At 44.0% G+C, this 25,948-nt stretch overlaps 1 protein-coding gene across 6 annotated transcripts in view; it reads left to right on the top strand.

Moving 5' to 3' along the window:
* The window catches only part of LOC137374385 (BEN domain-containing protein 2-like), a 140,285-nt gene that overhangs the window by 93,419 nt on the left and 20,918 nt on the right, over nucleotides 1–25,948 (top strand). For 3 of the 6 annotated variants that reach the window (XM_068040398.1, XM_068040400.1, XM_068040403.1), the window contains 2 exons: nucleotides 5,605–5,714; nucleotides 10,736–10,886. In XM_068040398.1, the coding sequence (XP_067896499.1) occupies nucleotides 5,605–5,714; nucleotides 10,736–10,886 (261 nt within the window). The other 3 variants (XR_010975814.1, XM_068040401.1, XM_068040402.1) reach the window with 3 other exon arrangements.

The raw sequence follows: 25,948 nt of genomic DNA, 5'->3' as shown, positions 1-25,948 counted from the left end.
GTAGACCTGGAGACAATCTTTATACATTTTTATAAGCATTTATTTACAGAGAAACACATTATAAGCATGCACCTCCTCGCCCAAAATACTCAATTTCAGTCTGTTTCTTTTTATAGGAGCACAAGTGATTTAAAAAAAAATTCTTTCATGGTATGTGGGTGTTGCTGGCAAGACCAGCATTTGTCACCCATCCCTAATTGCCCTCGAATTGAGTGGGTGGTAGATCATTTCAGAGGGTAGTTAAGAGTTAACCACAATCTCCAGTTAATGCCCACCACCTGCATACAATTACATATAATTAATATAACATTAACAATCATGTTTAAATATTCGACTTCAAAATATAGATGTTTGAAGAAAATATTTTTTCTTCTCACATTTACAAACTGGCAACATAGTTTCCCTCCACGTTACTACAGTCTGGGCTGTGAGCATTGCTATAACCACAGTGTTCCTTGTATCACTCTCCATCCATATCCTTCTTCTAAGCTCAGCCCGACTTCCTTCCTTGTCCGCCCTGGATAAAACTCTCTTCTAACTGCACTTTCAGAATCCCATCTGTCTAGCCTTTGGCCGAACATTCACCGCAACATTTCTGCAGCTAACAGTCTGCTCAAGCACACCCTCATCTCCACCTTTGATACCCTAGACCTCATTAAAACCATTCTACTCTCTCACCCTGGCCGTTTTCCTTGATATGGTCCTCAACTCTGCTCCTTTAAGTCCAAGGAATGCAGGCCTTAACTGATATGGCAGACTACTGGTTTAGCCATTCAGCACCAAATCTGGCTTTTTAAAAATTCATTCATGGGATGCGGGCGTCGCTGGCTAGGCCAGCATTTATTGCTCATCCCTAATTGCCCTTGAGAAGGTGGTGGTGAGCTGCCTTCTTGAACTGCTGCAGTCCATGTGAGGTAGGTATACCCACAGTGCTGTTAGGAAGGGAGTTCCAGGATTTTGACCCAGCGACAGTGAAGGAAAGGCAATATAGTTCCAAGTCAGGATGGTGTGTGACTCGGAGGGGAGCTTGCAGGTAGTGGTGTTCCCATGCATCAGCTGCCCTTGTCCTTCTAGTTGGTAGAGATTGCAGGTTTGGAAGGTGCTGTCTAAGGAGCCTTGGTACATGGCTGCAGTGCATTTTGTAGATGGTACACGCTGCTGCCACTGTGCGTCAGTGGTGGAGGGAGTGAATGTTTGTAGATGGGGTGCCAATCAAGTGGGCTGCTTTGTCCTGGATGGTGTCGAGCTTCTTGAGTGTTGATGGAGCTGCACCCATCCAGGCAAGTGGAGAGTATTCCATCACACTCCTGACTTGTGCCTAGTAGTTGGTGGACAGGGTTTGGGGAGTCAGGAGATGAGTTACTCGCCACAGGATTCCTAGCCTCTGACCTGCTCTTGTAGCCATGGTATTTATATGGCTACTCCAGTTCAGTTTCTGGTAATGGTAGTTCCTAGGATGTTGATAGTGGGGGATTCAGTGATGGTAATGCCATTGAATGTCAAGGGGAGATGGTTAGATTCTCTCTTGTTGGAGATGGTCATTGCCTGGCACTTTTGTGGCGCGAATGTTACTTGCCACTTATCAGCCCAAGCCTGGATATTGTCTAGGTCTTGCTGCATTTCTACACTGACTTTTTCAGTATCTGAGGAGTTGCAAATGGTGCTGAACATTGTGCAATCATCAGCGAACATCCCCACTTCTGACCTTATAATTGAAGGAAGGTCATTTATGCTGCAGCTGAAGATGATTGGGCCGAGGACACTATCCTGAGGAACTCCTGCAGTGATGTCCTAGAGCTGAGATGATTGACTTCCAACAACCACAACCATCTTCCTTTGCGTTAGGTATGACTCCAACCAGCAGAGAGTTTTCCCCCTGATTCCCATTGACCTTAGTTTTTCTAGGGCTCCTTGATGCCATACTTGGTCAAATGCTGCCTTGATGTCAAGGGCAGTCACTCTCACCTCACCTCTTGAGTTCAGCTCTTTTGTCCATGTTTGAACCAAGGCTGTAATGAGGTCAGGTGCTGAGTGGCCCTGGCGGATCCCAAACTGAGCGTCACTGAGCAGGTTATTGCTAAGCAAGTGCTGCTTGATGGCACTGTTGCTGACACCTTCCAACACTTTACTGATGATTGAGAGTAGACTGATGGGGCGGTAATTGGTCGTTGGCGGTTGGATTTGTCCTGCTTTTTGTGTACAGGACATACCTGGGCAAATTTCCACATTGCCGGATAGATGCCAGTGTCGTAGTTGTACTGGAACAGCTTGGATAGGGGCGCGGCAAGTTCTGGGGCACAGATCTTCAGTACTATTGCCGGAATATTGTCAGGGCCCATAGCCTTTGCAGCATTCAGTGCCTTCAGTCGTTTCTTGATAGACTACACAAAGCAATGGGCTGGATTTTGTAAGCTCGCCACCGATTTTGGCGGCCCACCCACATGGGTCACACGCCAAAGAACCGCCGTAATCTCAAGCGCGGCAGCTCATTTATATAGCTGGAGCGGGCAACCCTCTTCCCCCTTTAATCACGTGGAAGAGGTGGGCTGTCCTTCCCCAGCAAAGGCATCAGCTGCCTGTGCGCAGGCGCTGACGCCTTTTTTAAAGGGCTGTCAGCTCTACAGGCTTATTTAAATATTTAAAAACAAATTGAATTAAATTAAATAAATACATTTCTTTTGCCCCTCTCCCACTCCCCTCAGTAACAATTAATTTAATTATTTGCCCTTTTCCCCTCCAAAAGCACACCATTATTATCTGACCTTCCCTCTCCCGTCTCCCCAACAAACTGCACAAAGTTTAAACTGCAGCCCTTCCCACCATCCCCTGCACCCATGATGTTTATCTGACCACACAACTCCCCCTGCACCCCCCCCACCTCCCCCCCCAGGCCATGGATCCCGGCATCGAGGGCTTCTTAAAATCCAGCCCAATATTTGCTCTCCTCTGCCAAAATTGCTCACTATTCCAGGATCATCATGGAATGCACAAAAAGAGGCCATTCGGCCCATCATGTCTGTGCCAGTTCTTTGCAAGAGCAACTCCGCTAGTCTCACACTCCTGCCTTTTCCCTGTAGCCCTGCAATTTCTTTCTCTTCAGATAATTATCCAGTTCTCTTTTGAAGGTCTCGTTTGAATCTGCCTCCACCACACTGTCAGGCAGCGAGACCATCCTTAAAGCCAAGCTTTAGTGCACACTCCTAATATCTCCTTTGACTTGGTTTCCATTTTTTTTTTCATTGTGCTTTTGTGAGATGCCTGACGATTTTCCAAATCAAAGGCTCAGTCAACTCCAATTCTAGGCTCCTTGTCTGTTGACATGTAAATCTTTTTTAAGCAAAAAGATCTCAGTTAAAGTATTGTAGTTTAAATTGTTACACTGAGAGTATGAGGTGAGTAAATGGCGCAGTTCTGTGCAGCTCAAACTCCTGTTTTTCTACTGCAAACCTCTCCAGTATCCCCTCTAGACTCACCTCCAACAAGTACGAGGAGCTCAGGGACTGTTTTGTCACTAAGGTTTGGGCCATCTGATAAGTGACCTCTGCCTCTTCCCTCCCTTCCCCTAGCCCACTGAGCCAAACATCCTCTAAAGTTTCCCCCGTTCTAGCCCTGAACTCGCATCTTTCTCTAGTTTCCCTCGTATCTCCTTTCATGCCCTCTCTGAGCTCATCTTGTCCATGAGACCCACCTCCTGTTCCTTCGACCCTATTCCATCAAGCTACTGACCACCCGACTTTCCTTCCTAGCTCCCTTGTTAGGTGACATTGTTAACTGTTCTCTGTCCTCAGGCGCTGTCCCCCCTCCTTCAAATCTGCTAACATCACCCCTCTCCTCAAATTATGGCCTCATCTGTAACCTCCTTTCCTCTCCAAATTCCTTGATTGTATTTTTGCCTCCCAAATCAGTGCCCACCTTTCCCGGAGCTCCATGTTTGAATCCCTCCAATCAGGTTTCCACCCCTGCCATAGTACTGAAATGCCTCTTATCAAAGTCACAGTGACATTCTATGTGATTGTGACAAAAGTAAACTATCCCTTTTCGTCCTTCTCAACCTGTCTGCAGCCTTTGACCTGGTTGACAACTCCTCCTTCAACACCTCTCCACCGTCTTCCAGCTTTGTGGAATTGCACTTGCCTGGTTCCATTCTTATCTATCCAGTCATAGCCATTGCAAGTGATTTTCTGGCTGAACCGGACTGCTCTTAATATTGGTGGCATATCTGACCCCAAGATGAGCTTTCAATCACATATCTGTGCCATCACAAAGACCACCTATTTCCACCTTTCGAACATTGCCTGACTCTACCACTGCCTCAGCTCATCTGCTGAAGCCCTCGTCCATGCCCTTGTTACCTCTAGTCTTGACTATTCTAGTGCTCTCCCGCCCAGCCTCCCATGTTCTACCCTCCATAAACTTGAATCTAAAACTCTGCTGCCCATCTCCTAACTTGCACCAAGTCCCATTCACCCATCACCCCTGTGCTCGCTGACCGACATTGGCTCCTGGTTAAGCAAATTTTCACTCTTGTTTTTAAATTCCTCCATGTGCTCGTCCCTTCCTATCTCTGTAATGTCCTGCAGCCCTACAACCCTCCGACATATCTGTGTTCCTCCAATCCTGGCCTCTTGACATCCCTGATTTTAATCAGTCCTCCATTGGCGGTCATGATATAAATACAAGGTCTTGTGCTTGTTGTTATAGTCTGGGCTGTGAGCAGTGCCATAAGCACAATTAGTATTACTGTATAACTAAGATACAAGTAGGGCAAGTCAGTTCATGGAAGTTCACTTCCATTACTGTGCAATGCCATTTCCTGGAGCCCAGTTACAAACTGATGAAACTTCTGCAATTGATCAGCAGTCTTGCGTTGCAATAATGACCTTGTCGTCAGAAGATGGGTGGTTAGCTACTTGTGTTGTTAAGCCCTCCCAGCATTAGTAGCCACAAACTCTCACTACACAAGATCAATGACTGACTGAACCAAACTTCAATGGATTAACAAAATCCACTAAATTATTGCTAACACGTGGAATAGTTGAGGCAACTAGCATAGATGTGCTTAAGGGAAAAGTAGATAAGTACATGAGGGAGAAAGGAATAGAAGTGTATGTTGCTAAGGTGAGATGAAGTAAGGTAGGAGGAGGCTCATGAAAAGTATAAACACCAGCATAGTTTAGTAGGGCCAAATGGCCTGTTTCTCTGCTGTAAAATTCTATTTAATTCTATAAGTGACACAGATCAATAAACCATGCTGATAGCCTACAAGATTATATTCTTTCAATCTTTACTGACAATGCAATATTTAATATCGTAACTTTTAACAGTGTGTGCATTTATGACATTCTCAATGTATTGCGTTGCAGTTTTCTCTAAAGTTGAGCCATAAATGATTGATTCACTGAACTTTTACTGGTTGTATGTAGTAAGGAATGTGAGATGAGTTAAAATATGACATAAGTATATTTTAGGTTTCACTTAGTTCTGCTTAGAAACAAATCCTGAATCACTTCATGAGTTCTCCTTATACTTTGACCTTTATTTCCACAACTTACTTCTGCTTGTGAACCCAGAATGTATATTTGTAACCCACATAATTGTTCTTAGAGTTCTTAGGCAAACAGTTCCCTCACCATGATCTTACGGAAGTCGGTAAAGATTGGAAGGCCTGCATCACAGCCATCAACAGCATGATCAGTATTACAAGGAGAAGAGCTGTAAGTTGCTATCTACAGAGTTAATATTGACCAGATTCTATAAGAGAATAAAGAATGAGACAAGGCCAATTTGCTCACCTGGCCTTTCCCTCTATTATTCAGACCACTGCATCAATGTCAACAACTACTGCTCTTTGAGTGGAAATAACACTTGAACGACAAAATCGGAATGGTTTATTATTTATCCAGTGAAAGTGCTTTGAAATACTACCCAGTGTGGTACTAAGCCACAAAAACTTGGAAATTTCCAGGTTCAATCCTAGGTCTCGGCCAGCATAGTGACAAAACAGTATGTTAGGAAATGTAAAGCCACCCTTGGTTTCTGATTTGGATTGCTATCCACCAAAGCCTGGTAGAATGTGCACAAATCTAAACATATGATTCTGACAGCATAGAGCTTGGCTGTGATCCTCCCATGGTCACTTTCATTACCTGAATGCATTTCACTAGTAATCCTTATCTCTGTCTTTCATATTATCACCAAGCTTCAATCCAGAAAGTGCTTTCCTCTAACCCACAGCATGCTTGGAGTTTTGTTTTATTTGTTCATGGAATGTGGGCGACGCAGGCTAGGTCAGCATTTATTGCCCATCCCTAATTACCCTTGAGAAGGTGGTTGTGAGCTGCCTTCTTGAACCGCTGAAATCCTTGGGGTGTGGGTACACCCACAGTGCTGTTAGGAAGGGAGTTCCAGGATTTTGACCCAGCAACAGTGAAGGAACGGCGATATAGTTCCAAGTCAGAATGGTGTGTGGCTTGGAGGGGAACTTGCAGGTGGTGGTGTTCCCATGCATCTGCTGCCCTTGTCCTTCTAGGTGGTAGAGGTTGTGGGTTTGGAAGCTGCTATCTAAGGAGCCTTGGTGAGTTACTACAGTGTACCTTATAGATGTTACACACCACTGTTACCGTGTGTCGATGGTGGATGGGGTGCCAATCAAGTGTGCTGCTTTGTCCTGGATGGTGTTGAGCTTCTTGAGTGTTGTTGGAGCTGCACCCATCCAGGCAAATGGAGAGTATTCCATCACAGTCCTGACTTGTGCCTTGTAGATAGTGGATAGGTTTTGGGGAGTCAGGAGTTGAGTTAGTCACCACAGAATTCCCAGCCTCTGACCTGCTCTTGTTGCCACAGTATTTATATGGCTGGTCCAGTTCAGTTTCTGGTCTATGGTAACCCCCAGGATGATGTTAGGATCTTCTGCATCAGAGGAACAGGTATAGACAATTCAGCCCTTCGAGCCTGTTCTTCCATTCAATTAGATTATGATTGACCTGTATCTGAACTTTATCTACCCACCTTGGTTCCATAATGCTTAATACCCTTGTCTAACTTGAGATTTTTTGGGGAGAGAGATCTGGATTTACCCTTGGTGTGTAGAAATGCTTCCTGACATCACCCCTGAATGGCTTAGCTCTAATTTTAAGTTTATGCCCCCTTGTCCTGGACTTCCCCCATGAGAGGAAATAGTTTCTCTGTTTATCCTATCAATTCCTTTAATCATCTTAAACACCTCAATCATCTTTGGGATGAAATAACACCGGTAATACATCTGGTAAAAAAATCTTCACTGCTGATGTCTCCACTACACAGCAGCTGTAAGATGTCATGTGTAAATAAAAGAAGACTGTTGCCCTCTAACACTACATAGCTGATGAGACTTTCATACATTAGGTTCCTTCTTCTGATTAGTTAGTCAAGCCTCTGCTTAATTTTGATACAAGTAAGTTTAAAAACACCAAACTTGCAAAGATTGCCATTTTGGTTTATCACATGAGGAGATGTTCTTGTTGCTGATATAAAAAAAAATTCAGGACCTTCGTTATGGGTCTGGGAACTGATGCTTTAGGGCTGTCTTAATGGCCTGTTTGGTAAGTGCCCTGCTCAGTATGGAAATGAACAGTACATCAGACCAAGGAGGTTCCAAGTTTCATCCCTGGTTTCTGCTGAGTTAGCCAATCTTGGACAGGGCAGCAGTCTGGGAATTATAATTGGCCACAGTCCTCTTGGTGAAGGCAGAAAGGGGGCTCCCTCTCCTGATCTCTATTAATAACCTCAGTTAGAAAATGTCAGGCTTAGGTGTGAAGAATTAGTGTTTTAGTGAGGAAAGGACTGGCACGAGTGGAATTATACTACAGGATGAGTCATTGCTTTTTGGAGAGAATATTAGGGGGAAAACCCTGTCTAGATACCATATGTAGCTGATAGTGAGATTAGTTCTAAGAACAAAATTCATGAAGAGATTGGATTACTGAGGGGTAATATTTCTACTTTGTGTTCCTGCTGCAGACCCTCAGAGTGCATTTTGGAAATTTCGGTGTGTTTTGTGTACAATTTTCTGGCCATTATCTTAAGTGGTAGCCCGTTGAGTTTCGTTGTGCAATCTTGACAGGCCAGTATTGGGGAAATATTTGAGTAGTATGGAGTCTTGCCCATATTCTGACATTCTGTTTACCAATGTGAGTTGCCAACGGCTGAGGTTCTCTTCCCCTGCCCCCCACTACCAGTGCCTGACTTGAAGATTACTCCAGTTATATCGGCAAGAAAATCAAAGCAGCCAGCCAAGAAATATTACTCACATTTTAAATAGGAATGAATGGTTTCCATCAGACTGGGAGTTACATTCGAGTGGAACAAAAAGGAAAACTTCCAAATCACAGCTGTCAAGGTAGTGTAAAGACTACCTGTTTTAACAATGATAATAATGTGAAAAAAAATATACAATTTTGGCATATGATCTCAATCTGCTGTATCTGTCAGAGCGAAGGGCAGACACTGCAGAGTGATCATTGATTTTAATATTGCTATTTACACAAGCTGCATTTTGTAGGAAAATTGAAAATAATGTTTGCAATCAATATTTGTACATTTTTTGAGATAATACTTATTCATGGAGCTAAAGGTTTTAATCAGCTCAAAATACTAAATATGAAAATGGCATTATATTTAGAACTGGAACAGTCGAAATATTGTAACTGAAATGTTCATGGCCACTCATGCTGAAAGATACACTTTCTCAATATTATGTATTATGAATCTTTGGTTGATTTGAAAGTTTTTAGCCATCTGTAATGGGAATAAATATCAGGAAAATTTAGGTTTAGGTGCAAAGAAGACCGAAAGATTTTCAAAAACACTTATAAACCTACAGGGTGCACAATATTTCTGGCAAAGAGTGATTGCCGCAACTTTGATGTAGCTGTTCAGATACCGACTAGCCATGGGTGGAGGTTTCCTGTGTCAGATATTTGCAGTTACGTTGCGAACACAGGGCTGAATTTAATATGGCTGTTAAAAGCGGGAATGGTGGCGTGGAGGGACGGAGAATCGCGTCGGAACTGTCCACCTGGAAATCCAGCGTCATAGGAACATATGAATTAGGAGCAGGAGTAGGCCATTCGGCCCCTCCAGCCTGCTCCACCAATCATCAAGATTATGACTGATCTGATTGTAACCTCAACACTACATTTCCCCCCCTACCCTCAATAACCTTTCACCCCCTTGCTTATCAAGAATCTATCTACCTCTGCCTTAAAAATATTCAAAGACTCTGCTTCCACCGCCTTTTGAGGAAGAGAATTCCAAAGAATCACAACCCTCAGAGAAAAAAATTTCTCCTCATCTCTGTCTTAAATGGGCGACCCCTTATTTTTAAACAGTGACTTCTAGTTCTAGATTCTCCCACAAGAGGAAACATCCTTTCCACATCCATCCTGTCAAGACTCCTCAGAATCTTATATGTTTCAATCAAGTCGCCTCTTACTCTTCTAAATTCCAGTGGATACAAGCCTAGCCTGTCCAGTCTTTCCTCATAAGACAACCCACCCATTCCAGGTATTAATCCAGGTATGATGTTGGTTCCAGATTATGTCAGAGGTGGGAAAGCACCAAGGCAGCATTTCTGACCTGACACAACGGGAATCTCATTTAAATTGCTGACCAGATGATTGTAATAAATTTGCATCTAATCCACCTCAATTTAATTGTGAGCTTGGGATTTGGTGGACGACAGGCAGCATTCACGTGCCTTTAGTTTACAGACGTTAAGAGCTGGCGGCACCGAGACAAGCGATTCCAGTGCCACAACAGGGAGGCAGCCATGAACAGTGCTGCATAGGGGAAGAAGGAGTTGTGGAGGCCATTGTCAGACTGTGCTGCTGTGTGCTCTGCAAGCTGGGTCGGAGTCTCGGGGTCTCTGACAGGGGGTTCCAGGATCTCTGACAGTGGATTCTGAGTTTTGGAGTCTCTGATAGGGATTCTGAGTCTTGGGGTCTCTGACAGGGGGCTTTGCAAGGATGGTGGGGGCGGGGGTGGGCCTGGAGTTTGGTGGCTGTATTCGGCTTCAAACTGTTGAGATGTTTGGTCACTCATACTGCTGGATGAGAGGGTCGGCTAACATCAAGGGTGAGCACGGAAGGCCATCAGGGAGTCCACCGGGAGAAATGTCAAAAGCTCAGTTGCCAAGACAGGACCCTCTCTGCATCGAGAGCGATCAGTAGGCCCACTGGTCATCTTGCATGGATCGCATACACCTGTCTATTTGGACCCCTGTGGCGTAATGCAGTGCTTCCAATGGAGGGGGGGGGGGGTGCCAAGAGACTGCTGTGCCTGCCGTGAAGCTCCATGACGAGTGACAGCAGCCAACCATGCCAAGAAGGACCCACCAGTGCCAGAGAGTGTACCAGACTCGAATCAGCTACCTCCAAATGCTGGAACAGCAAAGACTGCAACTCTGCAGGGAGACCGTCACCGACTTATGTGCCTTGCTGCAGGACAATTTGGGGGTCCCCCTATTCCCGTGGTCAACCTCTCAATTCCAGACAAGCCATAAAGGGAGACCCAGAGACACACTGGAGCAGTCAACTCCTGAGTGCCAGTTTGAAGTGGAGGCAGGTTGCCAATAGTCCTTGGGCTATATTATAAATACAACATAGCACCCCAAACCACCATGTTCTTTTTCATTCTGTGACTTTTGAGTTATTTGAGTGGCAGAAATGACAGTAATGATGTTGTCTTTTGTTACCAGGGCAGAGAACATTTATCTGATGAAAAAGCATCAACAGCAACTGTCTCTCCGTCCACCTCAGATTCTGCTGCAAATGGTCAGCTCTGGTGGCTTTATCAGAACTCAGCACCCCTATCTTCTACTCCACATCAAAAACCTTATGAGAAATTAGGTAGGAATAAAATTCATGGCTTTACATTCCAACAAAAACAGGCACATAATTAAAAGCAAAATACTGCGGATGCTGGAAATCTGAAATAAAAAGAAATGCTGGAAATACTCAGCAGGTCTGGCAGCATCTGTGGAGAGAGAAACAGAGTTAACGTTTCAGGTCAGTGACCTTTCATCAGAACTGTTCTTCAATTCTGAAGAAGGGTCACTGACCTGAAACATTAACTCTGCTTCTCTCTCCATAGATGCTGCCAGACCTGCTGTGTATTCCCAGCATTTCTTTTTATTTCAGGCACATAATTAACCTGGTCACTCAAAAATAAAAGCTCTTGACTCATGTCACAAAATCATAGGTTAAATCTTGTGTCTTGTTGTCACTCAGAGTTGCTTGTCTCATATGAAAATGCTTTGACTATTCTCAGTTGTGCTGCTGGATATAGTGAAATGAGGTATTCTTTCTCTGAATGATGCCCCTTTGCTCGAATTGACTTGCAGCTTTTCTCCCTGTTGCATTATTGGTGGTCTGATAGATATTTGAGGTCAAGGTTGACTTCCTACCCAGCTGGAAGAGGATGTGATGTGGTCATCAACATCAACATGAGAAAAAAATAAAGCAAAAAACGATCGATAAGACATAATTATAATAATAATGAAGAATGCACAAGTTAGCCTGCAATGACTGTTTGATTAATGTTTACGGTGTACCCAGTTCACAGTTAAATCACAAACTGCGCACTGATCGTCAGAGGTTTATATCAACCAGGAAATTCACTCTGCAGAAGCACGGTTCTCTACGTGGTGGAGTTAGTGGACAACAGGCACATTTCAAATGAGCCATTTAAAATTGGAGTACAATGTATGTGTGATGTGCACCAAAATGCTGCTGTTATGCAACAGGTTAATCCTCTGGTTTACTTATTAATGATTGTGACCAGCTTCAGATGCTCAGGCAGAGTTGTGGATGTATCCGTACCTGACCGAGCATTCAAACAACTTTAAATGTAGAATGGGAAGACCATGTGTTACTGAGAGTTGGTGATATTATTGTCCAAATGGTTGTTATTGTTTTCTCAAATGCTTTTCTCAAACTCCTTTCTCCATTATTTTGACACCCCTGTAAAAGCAAGAGAGACATTTTCACCAAGAGAATTAAACTTTTAGATGATAATGTTGCCGAGAATAATTCCTACCCTTTTATTACTAAACCTATACTGATGATATTGCATTTTGAAGAGTAATCTCTGGTTGTCCAGACTACAGCCCATGGATATTCTCTCCCCAAGCTCCAGCTACCTGGGCCATCAGCCCCTGGCAACTTAGTTTCTATTTGACTTTATATTTATTTCCTTTCTGGCTTGTCTTGGTAGAATTTTGCAGGCCTGGTGGTTGGAAAGGGCTGTTCAACACTGCTCCCTCATTGATGAATAAGGCTAAATTTGAATGCAAAGATCTACTAGTGTTGGCAGCAGAAGATACGTAAAAAAATAAAAAACCTTCAAATTTGGACTCCTGTGGGATACATGGAAAGCAAGTTTGGATATTTCTGTTTTAGAATGTTCATGAATACAGGGAACTTCCTGTCTTCCTAGTGCAACTATATTTTAAGACTGCAAACAGGGAGAGGTCTGCTGAACAAAGACGCCATTGGCCGCTCCCGAGCTTGAGTATTCCATTTTGCGTTGCTGGAAGGATTAAAATATAATACATGAATATTTAATACAATTTTATATAATAGCTTTCTTTAGATCTGCATGTTTTTCCTAACTTTCTCATTTAATTCCCCTTGCTTGTTACAACCAAGCCATCGTGTCCACTTTAAGTTGCAGTGTAACTTAAGAAGTTGCCGGTAGCTGTGCTTTTTGGCAGTGTTGCCACTCCCATAGTCTGACCAGCACCATGGGATGAGACAGGTGTCATCCTCATGTTATATATTCAATGGAAAACAACCTGCAACCAGGCTGGACGAGGGAATTTGGTGATGAAGTGTGTTACAAAATAAGTCGATATAATGCAAGACATGCTGAATATGAACAATGTGAATTACACAGTAAGATTCATGCTGAAAAGTTCAACCTGCGAAGGGAGACAAACTTTACTTCATAGATTAAATGTAGTTTTATCGAGAAATGGGAGAAAGGGTGTGAATGGATTAGAGGCAACTATCTCAGTTGAGTAGGGGGAAGGTTGACACCTCGAACAGAACATCATTTTCTAGTTTTGTGCAGGATGGGATGGTTTTCCCCAGGGCATCGTTTTCCTGGTCTGGGGAGGAGAAGGTGTTTCTTTCAGCCAGGCCTAATTTTCTGTTCAATGAAATGTGGGATTTAAGACATTGGATTGGAACCACTAGGCCCTGATTTTCATTGCTGACAGTAAGATTTTCTCCGTGGTGGCATGGAGAGGGAATTGTGGTGCCAGGTACAGGTTCTGAACTTTCGGCTTGTAAAAACCGAGGAGTGAAATCACAGTGTGTTTACTGAGATGAGCTTTCAACCACATATCCACACCATCACTAAGACTGCCAATTTCCACCTCTGCAACATTGCCTGATTCTGCCCCTGCCTCAGCTTATTTGCTGCTGAAACCTTCATTCGTCCCTTTGTTACCTTTTGGACTCAACTATTCCAATGCATGCCTGGCCCGCATCCCATTTTCTACCCTCTGTAAAGCCGAGGCCATCAAAACTCTGCTGCCTGTATCCTAACTCACACCTAATACCGCTCACCCATCATTCCTTTGCTCGCTGGTTTACATTGACTTCCAGTTAAGCAACGCCTCGATTTTTAAATTCTCATCCTTTTCAAATCCCTTCACAGCCTCACCCCTCCCTATCTCTGTCATCTCCTCCAGCTCCACAACCCTCTGAGTTATCTGTGCTCCTCTAATTCTGGCCTCTTGAGCATCCCTGATTTCCGTTGCTCCATCATTGATGGCTGTGCCTACAGTTGCCTAAGCCCCAAGCTCTGGAATTCCCTCCCTAAACCTCTCTGCCCCTCTACCTCGCTTTCCTCCCTTAAGACACTCCTTATAACCTACCTCTAACCTAATATCCCCTTATGTGGCTGGGTGTCATACTCTGTTTGATAATGCTGTGAAGCACCTTGGGACATTTTATTACATTAAAGGCGCTATATAAATGCGACTGGTTATTGTTGATCGTTGTCTTTCTGGCTAGGACACCAGTGTAACACTACCTGACCAGAGCTGCTGGGTGGAAGAGACTGTTGCAGCACCACCAGGTGACCAGAGTCTAAGAGTACAGCATGTTGTTGACAATATCAGATCCTGCTATTCCAACTAGCATTACAATGAATGGAAATTGGTTATTTATAGCATCATCTCCAAGCGTAACTGATGCTGCAGGTAGACGTTGTCATTCTTACAATAGTTTTTTTCCAATAGACAAGAGTCTGACATATGAATTTTGAATGCATTTTGAAATGGAATGTTGTGATCCACTTTGCGATTTTCTATTTGGAATAAATATTTATTGCCTTTTTTTCTGGTTGCATTAGTATAGCAACAGGAGTAGGCCATTCAGCCCTTTGAGCTTGTTCTGTTACCATTCAATTAGATCATGGCTGATCTGTATCTTAACCCTGCCTATCTGCCTTAGTTCCATATCTCTTAACACCCTTGTCTAACAAAAACCTAGCAATCTTAGTTTTGATCTTTTCCATGGACCTCTCCTCAAAAGCTTTTCTGGGGAGAATGTTCCAGATTTGCACTACCCTTTGTGTGAATAAGTGCTTTCTGACATCACCCCCCTAAACGGCCTAGGCCTAATTTTAAGATTGTGCCCTCTTGTGCTGGGCTCCCCCACCAGAGGAAATAGTTTCTCTCCATCAACCCTATACATCCTTTCATCATCTTAAACAAGCTTGGTCACTTCTATTTTTTGAGTTTTGAAGAAAGGTCTTCAATAGAAACTAAGCTTGTTTGTTCTCTCCTTAAATGCTGGCTGATCCTCTGTGTATCTGCAACATTTTTACTATTTTTGTTTATATAGTGTGGCAGACCCCTAATGCAGCCATTCCTACCACGCTATGAATCAGTTATGATAGCAGGAATATTAGCGAGCTTGTTGCTTCTGCTACTCTGCCGTGGTAACTCTGGCAGGGTAACTGCAATTCTACTTTTCCTGTCAATTTAAAAGAAAGAACTGAATAAGATTGGTCTTGGGAGCGATCTTGATCTCAGGCAAGTGCTTTCCAGGAGTCACCCAGGGTTGGATGGAGGGTCAGTTCCGTACTGTTCCTTATCATGAGCTGAGAGGGGCATAGAAGCAGGTTGTTCATTCCTGGGGCAAAGAACTACAGAGGCAGAAAATGAACTGAAGGGTAAACCCCTTCAAAAATAGTAAAAGATACTACAGGACTACATATTGCAGCAACTAGCCAGGAGTGACTTCAAGGCAGCAATGTCACTGAGCAGATCAGACAGTGCCATTACTCACAGGTGAGCAATTTTTCATCTGAACCCTGCAATGAAATATCTGCCTTGTAAACACTTACATAGGACTCTCTTTGTGCATAAAATATATAACAACTCTGGTTTTAAATATTTTTCCATCGGTACATTGTTGGTTACAAAGAACAACAAAGAACAGTACAGCACAGGAACAGGCTATTCGGCCCTCCAAGCCTGTGCTGATCTTGATGCCTTTTTTACATTTTTTGCACAATGTCAATTAAATTATTTTATAAAGGCTCAGTGCAGTAGAATAGAAAGGACACTTTCTTATACTGTACAGCAAAATATAGGTGCAAATCACCAAATTAACTACTTGTGAGGAGAAATGGTTATGTTTACCCAGCACTCCATTCTTGAGGCAGCAGTGAAAGGCAGAATCAGACGCTGATCTGGAACAGGATCTGATTCTTTCTCCAGACACTGACTGAGTCAAACTACTTTCACTTCGAGATGTTCTCTTTTTTCCGGTTTCTTCGCCTCCTCTTCTGGAGGTGCTGGTCCTTGGTAAGATGTTCATCCTTAATCACCATTAGCCCTGCAGTGCCTTATCTAAATGGCTATTGTTTATCTGTGAGTCTAGATGGTGAACAGTGGTAGTCTATTTATCATGAATGCATCACAATCGAGCACCATTCACTTTGAGGTTGAATTTCCTCTCAGCACCGATGAACTCATTTGTGTGCTCTTTTAACAACCATTAACCCATTAAAAAATATGGGGGGACAACTGCATTATAATAGTACCCACAAGAATGTTATGCAAATACATTAAGTATCGCACTGCCAGAGGAAATTAAACTCCCTTACTTCCAAGGTTGCACACTTGCAGCAGGAGTCACATTTAGTAGCCAGAAACAGAAATCCAGGCAGATATTTTTTTGTCCCCCTCTGCACATAAATCAGTTAACTTGACCCAAACTAGAGCCCAAATCGAGGATCTGATCTGTATGTCTCAGCACTATACCATGAGTGCATTTATCTACTGAACCAAGGACAATCTATCCTTTTAAAAAAAAAAAATTAAAACTCATCCAAAATAGTCGGGCAATGTCATCAGAAGGCCACTTCTGTTTAAAGCCTTCAATCACAGCTGCCTCTTGTAAAAATAGATCATGTATCTCAGAGATAAGAACCACCCTTATCTTTATTTTCCTTGGTTAGGTTTTTCATTCTATTTCAACACGATCTTCGATCTGTCTGAAGAACTTGTTCCTTGCACTGTACCTGTGCAAGCAATGTCACAGACTCAGGATGCTGTTCACCCTCCCCAATTTTTCCAGGGCAGTGGGGGATTCTAAAAAAAGAACAACCGACTATCCAACCATTAAATTCCTTTCAATAAAATAGTGTTTGAACATTTAGCATTGTTAAACTGCTGTAAGAAAATCCCTATTGTTATAAATCTATGTGAGAAAATGAACAGTTAATTGGACATCAAGCCAATATTTTACCCTTAGTAGCTCAGTTAGCAATGAACAAACAACTGTTCCAATTTTTTTTCTTGTCTGTTCTGACCACAGAACTATAGAAAGAATGACAGTGAAAAATTACATGGTTACCATCAGCCGTTAACTCTGTTGCTATGCTATTCTTCACTACTGTCAGCAGCGACCTTGTCATAGAAACCAATCAAAGTAGTAAAAGAGATAATGCATTACACTGGTGGTGCTAGCAGCAACTTTATGGACTGTTTTAAGCAATAGCATGCAATTGATTGGTGAACTTGCCAGTCCTTGTTCATTGACTAATTACTTATTCAATCCCACTTGCTAATAATAGAACAGTCTGGTCCCTCCTCCAGCTCAATTGATAGGCACACTACATACTGTGGAACTGAGTGAGACAGACTGAAGGTCCCGGGTTCAATTCCTGACCTGTGTTGAGTTTGTTCATCTCACCTGGAGTAGTGATAGGGACTGTTAAAATTAGCCTCAGCATCCCTGATCTACAGAGGGAGGGAAATCCTGATTGTTATCCAGTGACTCAGCCTGAAAGTGCACCTTTGTAGATGTTACCTGAAGACAGGATTTGGCTTGGATGCAATGCCCTCCACTGCCAATAGTGGGGAATTTTAACAACAAAAAACAGGCAGGTTTGGGTCAGGTGAGGAGTTAAAGTCTTAAAAATCAGAATCCTGACCTAAATCCACTTCCAACCCACCCACCCACCTCCTGCTTTAACGGAGGTGGGAGACCAACTCGTTGCAAGAAGGTAGGTTGGCAGAGACAGCTACATCCAGGCAAGAGATGCTGCATTCAGGAGGTAAATGTCTTTACACCTACCTGTTGGATCCGGTGTGCCTGCCTGTGAACCCCCTGGATTGCTCTTCCCTCCCCCAGTCCTCTGACCTCCCCCTGCAACCCCCCCCCACCCCCCAGTCCTCTGATCTCCACCCCTCCCCGCCCAGTCCTACGAATCCCTGCACCTTCTGGCTTCCGATCCCCTTCCCAGGCCTCTGAACCCCCCTCCCTCTGAGGCCACCAATTCCATTACCTCCCCCCCACCCACCTCCCCATGGCATGCGGGGAAACCCCAACTTCCAGGTTCCCTGCACCTTAACAGCCCCACTGTTCCCAGTGGATCAGGTAAATTAAAATCCAGGCCATAGTCAGTCAAAATTCACTTTCCAGTTTCAGAGATGGGGAAGGTGGCTGGTGTGAGTGAAATCCTCAAGAGATGATGAGAGAGCTGGAGAGAAAGGAGAATAAAAAGGAACAAACCATTTCTTATCACAGTTTCTCTTTTTTTTTTAGAGATACAGCACTGAAACAAGCCCTTCGGCCCACCGAGTCTGTGTTGACCATCAACCACCCATTTATACATTAATCCCATTACCCTCTCATATCCCCACCTCCCTCAATTCCCCTACCACCTACCTATACCAGGGGCAATTTATAATGGCCAATTTACCTATCAACCTTCAAGTCTTTGGCTGTGGGAGGAAACCGGAGCACCTGGCAAAAACCCACACGGTCACAGGGAGAACTTGCAAACTCCACACAGGCAGTACCCAGAATTGAAACCGGGTCGCTGGAGCTGTGAGGCTGCAGTGCTAACCACTGCGCCACTGTGCCGCCCAATTGATTGCTACCTGATTGATATGAGGTGATCCACTACTGTAAATTTAGCCAGCAGTTTAAGACCAAGGGCAGGATTTTACCACAGACTTTGGCACCCTGACGTTAGGACCAAATGGGGGAGCCCGAGCCCGCACTTGCTGGTAGCTGGACCGACTCCGCAATCTTCCCAGAGGCGGAATCCTAATTGGCTGCCCCCGGGTTCGCCGTCCAATTAAGGACAATAGGCGGGATGTAGATGCTGCTGAACCAATCAGAAGGCCGGCAGCTCTGAAGCCTCAACATGGAGGCACCCTTGGAGAGGTAAGTAATTGAATTGAACATCGGAGGGCCATGCAGGCACGCCCTTCTGCATGGCCCATTGGGACTGCGGGGGTGGTTTTCTCTGCCCTCTTTGGGGAATGGAGCTTCGCACTCGAGTGGCCCCCTCGGACAGCTACAGAGAGGCCACCTTCATGAAGCTGCTGCTTCCCACGTGGCAGACATAATTCTGCCACCAGCAAAATGCCAGCGCCAGGGAAAAGCGCCTCTAATAGGGCCTTTTATTATTTAAATTGGCCGCCCACCTCCGTTTGGTGGACAGCCGATGCGCGTCTGGTTCTGTTGCTGGGAAACTTCCCTGGCGGCGGGACTGTGTCGGGGACCCATCCCAACCTGGCCCCCCCCCCCACTATTTTCCCGGGTTCCCCTGCTTCCCAACCCGCCCACTCCAGGGCCGGGGAAATCCTGACCCAGTTGTACATTAAGCCAAATGACATTGGTATGTTGAAAGCAGTACAATCAAAGCATAGAAAGTTGCAATGAGCTCTCTGTCTGACTTAAAATACAAAGAGCTGAAAATTACAACCAGAGAACGGCAATTCATAAAATGCTAATGGATTTGCTCTTTTGGGGAACTGTAATTATCCCTGACCCTGAGGTTTTTATTACCTTCTCACAGGTCAGTAATGCAGTCCAAAATAATGTAGCAGTGCTGTCAGCAGGAAAATCAAGCAATCAGTAGCACAGATTTATTTTTTATGTTAACATACATTTTTATAACTAGAATGTGAAGTGCATATATTATAAATGCTTGCAATTTTTAAAAATTATGGTGCATCAGCACCCTTTAATCATCTTTTCTATGTCAGTAAAACAGGGTCATATGATTCCTGACAGGTAGAATTTCAGGCGACGCTGTGGGGGGACAATTATTAAACCCTTCTTTCGCTATTGTAAATGATTATTTTTCTGGCAAATGCTGCTCATTTCTTATTTTTCATTTGCCACCATTAATGACAGTCACCATCTGGGACTCCAATTTTTATTTTCTGTAGTAAAGTGCACCACATTTATGGATTAAATTTTTTTACATTGCTGTTAATTATGAATTAGTACTGTTAATCTTCAGTAGAAATATTGCTTCCATTATGTCCGTATGTGTGAACAATCTAGCAATTCCCTTTTAATGGTCCGTGAAGTTTAGTCTAGAATTTCCAGATGCTTTTCCCATTAAATGGGCGTATGTTGGGTGAAACTAATGTCGTGCCAGAGATCCAACGATTATGCTACCTGATTGATATGAGGTGATCCACTAATATAAATTTAGCCAGCAGCTTAAGACCAAGGGCAGGATTTTAGCGCAGGCTTCGCTACCCTGACGTCAGGACCAATTGGGGGGCCCGAGCCTGCACTTGCCGGCAGCCGGACCGACTCCGCAGTCTTCCCAGAGGTGGAATTCTAATTGGCCGCCCCCAGGTTCGCTGTCCAATTAAGGACAACCGGTGGGATGTGGATGGGTCAGCAACAATCAGAAGGCGGGCAGCTCTGAAGCCTCATCTCACAGAATCACAGAATAATACAGTGCAGAAGAGGCCTTTCGGCCCATCGAGTCTGCACCAATGCATTAAAGACACCTGACCTGTCTACCTAATCCCATTTGCCAGCACTTGGCCCATAGCCGGGAGAGGTGAGTGCTGCTGAGGCAGCTCGCCGATCAAGAGGGCAGCTCAACATGGAGGCATCCTCGGAGAGGTAAGTAAAAAAATTAAACATCAAAAGGCCATGCAGGCACGCCCTTCTGCTTGGCCCTTTGGGACTGCGGGGGTGGTTTTCTCTGCCCTCTTTGGGGAATGGAGCTTCGCACTCCAGTGGCCCCCTCGGACAGCTACAGGAAGGCCACCTTCATGAAGCTGGTGGCCTCCCCATGCGGCAGGCATGATTCTGCCAACAGCAAAATGCCGGTGACCTGGGAAAAGCGCCCTTAATTGGGCCTTTTATTATTTAAATTGGCTGCCCACCTCCGTTTGGTGGACAGCTGATCCGTGTCCGATTCTGCTGCTGGGAAACTGTGCTTGCAACATGTTATACTTGGCCTGCAATGCAAAGAGGAAAGTTAAGGTTATATTCAAAGAGGCATTGTGACAAAGTTATATGGACTGCCACATCAAAGGGCAACATTCTGGCCACTCAAACAAAGTACACCACTGATCAAGATGCAAGAGACTTTGATTATGCACAGTTAGGAACAGTAGCATAGTGGTAATGTTACTGAATTAGTAATCCAGAGGCCTGAGCTAATGATCCTAGAGATATGAGTTCAAATCCCGCCATGGAGTGGGAGATTGAGGAAACTGGGCCTGTATTCTCCAGAGTTTCGAAGAATGAGCGGTGATCTAATTGAAACTTATAAAGTTCTTACAGGTTTGACAAGGTGGATGGAGATAGGATGGTTCCTCTGGCTCGTGAGTCTAGAACGAGGGGACGTAGTCTCAGAATAAGGGTTAGGTGAATTAAGACTGAGATGAGGAGGTATTTCTTCACTGAGTTTGGTGAATCTTTGGAAATCTCCACCCCAGAGGGCTGTGGAAGCTCAATCACTGAGCATGTTCAAGACAGAAATCAATAGACATCAAGGGATATGGGGATAGTGCGGGAAAGTGACGTTGAGGTAGATGATCAGCCATGATCTAATTGAATGGCAGAGCAGGCTCGATGGGCTGAATGGCCTACTCCTGTTCCTATTTTGCCTGAGCTCCATGGCAGCTGGGGAATTTAAATTCAGTAAATTAAATAAATAAAAAGTTAATATCAGTAATGGTGACCATGTAACTACTATATTGTTGTAAAAACCCATCTGCTTCACTAATGTCCTTTAGAAAAGGAAATCTGCTGTCCTTACCTGGTCTGGCCTATATGTGACTCCAGACCCACATCAATGTAGTTGACTCTTAACTGCCTGCCGAAGTGACCTAGTAAACCACTTGGTTTTGCTAATTGAAAAGGGCAATTAGGGATGGGCAATAAATGACACCCACATCCTGAGAATGAATAAAAGAAGAATATTTATTGTTTATAACAGAACAAGAAGGAAATACTTGCATTTATATAGCACCTTTTATGACCGCAGGACATCTCCAGCTTTACAGCCAATGAAGTACTTTTTTGAGGTGTAGTCACTGTTGTAATGTAGGAAATGTGGCAGCTAATTTGCGCGCAGCAAACTGCCACAAACAGCAATATGATAATGACTAGATAATATGTTTTTGTGATGTTGGTTAAGGGATAAATAGTGGCCAGGACACTGGGGATAACTCCTCTGCTCTTGTTTGAAATAGTGTCATGGGATCTTTTATGTCCACCTTAGAGAGCAGACAGGGCCTCAGTTCAGTGTCTCCTCCGAAAAAGGGTACCTCCAGTAGCACTCCCTCAGTACGACAACTGGAGTGTCAGCCTAGATTTCTGGGCCTAAGCATCTCAAGTGGTACTCAAACCCACGACATTTGGACTCAGAAGCAGGAGTGCTACCAACTGACATACAAGATGAATGAGCTGTCCATCAAGTAATGTGAAAATGTGTCTAAAGAACGCTGAAGCAAAAGTACAAAATGAAGTATATTAGAAGAACCTTGGTAATGATGTTGGCTATATTAACTAATGAATGCGCTGTATACAATTGTTGCAATATATTATTCATGGCACATACTGCAAAACTACATTTTGGCATCAACAGTTTCATATTTCATACTGTAAAAATATTTGTACTACACAATGATATGAGATGACATACTAATTTAAAAATACACTTTGCAGCACACAGTTCATTCATAATTAATATAAAAGTATTTTATTGCTAAAATACCTTGAGCGTATTTTGTGATTATGGAAACTTATGTTGGAGCATACTTGTATCAATTTTGTACTAGATTTTTGTATTGCTAAAAATCAAAACTTATTTTTCACTTTCCTTGAAGAATAAAACTGAAAAACACCCAAAATATGTAAATCGACAAACTGGACTTGACTTGCAAGTGTGGGATTCCAGAAATATTTGATTACATCAAGTGGACTGCTCGTATCTGCTATAACCACAAGAAATATATCGACAGCTCCAGGCATAGTTGTGCTTCAGCAAGGAGTCAGTTACCGAGCGGTGCAGGCTACTGCAAGGACACCTGCAGGCAAACCTCCACCACATATATGACATTGTTAGTCGCAATCAAAAACCCCTTTCTATCCTTCCAGGCGACTACAGGGAACAACTGGAATGCAAGCCAATTTGTAGTAAACGATTGCATTGAGCAGGTAACTAATGAATTGCTCAACAGGGCAAACACTTCAATCACTTTTCCCACTGAAAGGCCGTCACAGCATGGCAGGACATCGCAGTTTCATTATATTGCTGGATTCCCAAAGTATAGTGGGTCACTGTTGGCACCAGATAGACACCCAGAACAATGCCATGGTTTATGCCAATAGAAACATTCCACTTCATCGGTGTACAACAGAACAGTAACCACAAACACTGGATTATGCAGATCAGTACCCACGTCCCAAATGACAGACAGAATATTTTTATTTTAAGAGAATCATCTATGCCAGGCTTATTCGAAGGCAAAGGCAGACTACAGGGATGGATTTTTGACACCAGGGAAAGCCTTTTCAGCCATAGCTAATGACATCCTTGCACGAATATAGACAGAAGCAGAGTGCAGAAACAAAGAGGCCCAAAACCAGGATCCTGATAGAGCTACCGTACTTGTTTTGGAGCAGTGCATCAGAAACCTGGACAAATGAGGGGAATTTAACACTATTGTTTGTAAGGGTCTCCTAAGATAATTATTGCCTACATTATTCTGCAGGTCTTTGCAATAAAAAGAGGCCTGTGATCAAGGCGAAGGCTCACCTGCAGTCACGAGCTGAGCAGGACATACAGTGGTGCAGGAGGTGTTACCATAGAAACAGCTTTGCAGCCAGAAAGACGACTGCGGGACTCACCTGTCAAGTGGCCCAAAACATTGTCCTCTGCACTACCACAATTACCAAAAATACTGCCTTATTCTATGCTATCAAAACTCTCAGGATAAAGAGTAAAGGTTGTAAAGTGGACATGACTTCGGCCTGAGAGTTGGCAGTCTCATACGTGTCTCATTCAAACATGCTGCGAGCGTCGGGCACTCTGTCAACATAATCACTGATCTGTCTGAGAGAAATTTTGTTCAGCTCTCGAGGTCACGCTCCGTGGTGGGGGTGGGGTGGTTGTGGGCCGGAAGATCGGAGCGGAAACGACCTGCCACGCAGCCCGACGCCGGGATTGCTGGGCCCAATCTGCCCTCCGTGGCGGCCCATACGCCGTTCTGCGACGGGACCCAACTTTAAATATTGAAAATGAACTTTATGCATGCATTTAAATGCAATTCCCTGCGATCTTACCGTTGGATCCGGATCTTCAGTGAGACGGGCAGCAGTCACGCATCTTCACTTTCCCGTCCAGGGAAAGCTGGCTCCACCGAGGTGGGGAAGTGGGAATCAGAGCATTTTCAGTGTAGTGGGTGGGGGGGGGGGAGGAAATGGGGTCAACTCTGCATTCTTAGTGGTGGGGAGGGGTGAACTCTACAATTTTAGTGTAGTGGGGGTGGAGAGATGAGTCAGATATTTATTTTCAGTGTATTCTGGAAGCAGAGTCTTTAAATATTTTTAAGGCAGAGGTAGATAGATTCTTGACAAGCAAGGGGGTGAAAGGTTATCGGGGGTAAGCGGGAATGTGGTGTTGAGGTTACAATCAGATCAGCCATGATCGTATTGAATGGCGGAGCAGGCTCAAGTGGCCTAGTCCTGCTCCTAATTGGTATTCTCTGAGCAGGTCTGGCAGCCTTTTAAAAATGGAACCAGCACCTGTGCAGAGACAGCTAACCCCATTCACCGCATCGCCGAGGCCGCCCTGCCACATGATTGGGGCGGGGGGTGGGGGGAGGTGGTTGACGCTTTTCATATTGTAATGAGCTGCCGGGCTCAAGATTGCGGCGACATGGTGGTGCGCGGCCCATGCGTGCCGGCAGCCATTTTTTTGCCCACTTCCACTCTCTGTGGCGAGGAAACAAAATTCAGCCCTTGGTGTGAGTTAGGATACAGGCAGCAGAGTTTTAGATGAGTAGACATTAGCAGAAGGTGGAAGGTAGGTGACCAGTCAGGAGAGCATTGGAATAGTCAATTCTTAATGTAACAAAAGCATGGATCAGGATTCCCACATATTGTTCTCACCCTGGGATATAATGGAAAATCCACCACTAAATCTCACAAATAGGCAGCAAATAGTGAATCGAAACATAACTTGGAGAAGAGAAATAGGCACAGATTTTGTACCTATTTATTTCCCATGAGCAGCACCATCGGAGATCAGATTGTCTCGTAGAACCAGGGAAATATACAGAATCACAAAATGCATTTAATTCGCATACTTTTATGATAGAAACCGATTTTATTTCCTAGCTTGTTTCCATAACGTCTGCTGTGGTCCTCAAAAGGATAAAATCTGTTTTGGAGTCTTTTAGCAAAACTGTCAGCAATTGTTTCACTGAAGAAGTTGAATCCACGTCATAATCTTATTGTATTTCTTTATTTCAATTTTTAAATGATTTTTCAGTTCTATGCAATGCATTTTAAAAAACATGGTAACTCGCAAACTGAAGCTTAGGATTGAATTTACCCTATACTATAAACTCAAAAATTAATTTGCACATTTTCTGTGTAGGTCAGTAACCTTACCCGAATGTACATTTTGTGAACTCAAATAATGCTTAAGCTAGTCCAGCATCTCACTCCGAGTGACCATAAGCACAATAATGAAAGCAGAAGTTGGGGGAGGGAAGAAAGTCCCTGTCTGAGGTTGGGCTGCAGCATGTTGTGCTGGCAATGTCAATGAACCAGTTATAACAAGAGGGGGAGTGCCTCTGGTCTCTGGTAAGCTTCTGTCATGTGTTTTCCTCTTGGCCCTGTCAAGAGCCTTCACCCTTTGCCATGTTTATACACAGCACAACGCGCCATCCTATCTTCCAGGCTATTTCATTCCAAAAGAACTTTCTCAACCCTTACATCGACTCAGCTGGAGGTTCTGGCTAGTGCATGCATTCAGAGGAAGTGAAAAAGAGTCCACTCAAGCACTATTCATCCTCATTATATATCCTCATTATAAATAACATTTATATAAATTTTCCCAGACCAGAGTTCCCAAACTGCAGACTGGGTTGATTTATATG

Source organism: Heterodontus francisci, chromosome 10 (assembly GCF_036365525.1).
Source record: "Heterodontus francisci isolate sHetFra1 chromosome 10, sHetFra1.hap1, whole genome shotgun sequence".
In the NCBI taxonomy this organism is placed as follows: Eukaryota; Metazoa; Chordata; class Chondrichthyes; order Heterodontiformes; family Heterodontidae; genus Heterodontus; species Heterodontus francisci.
This window is presented reverse-complemented; position numbering and strand designations above follow the sequence as displayed.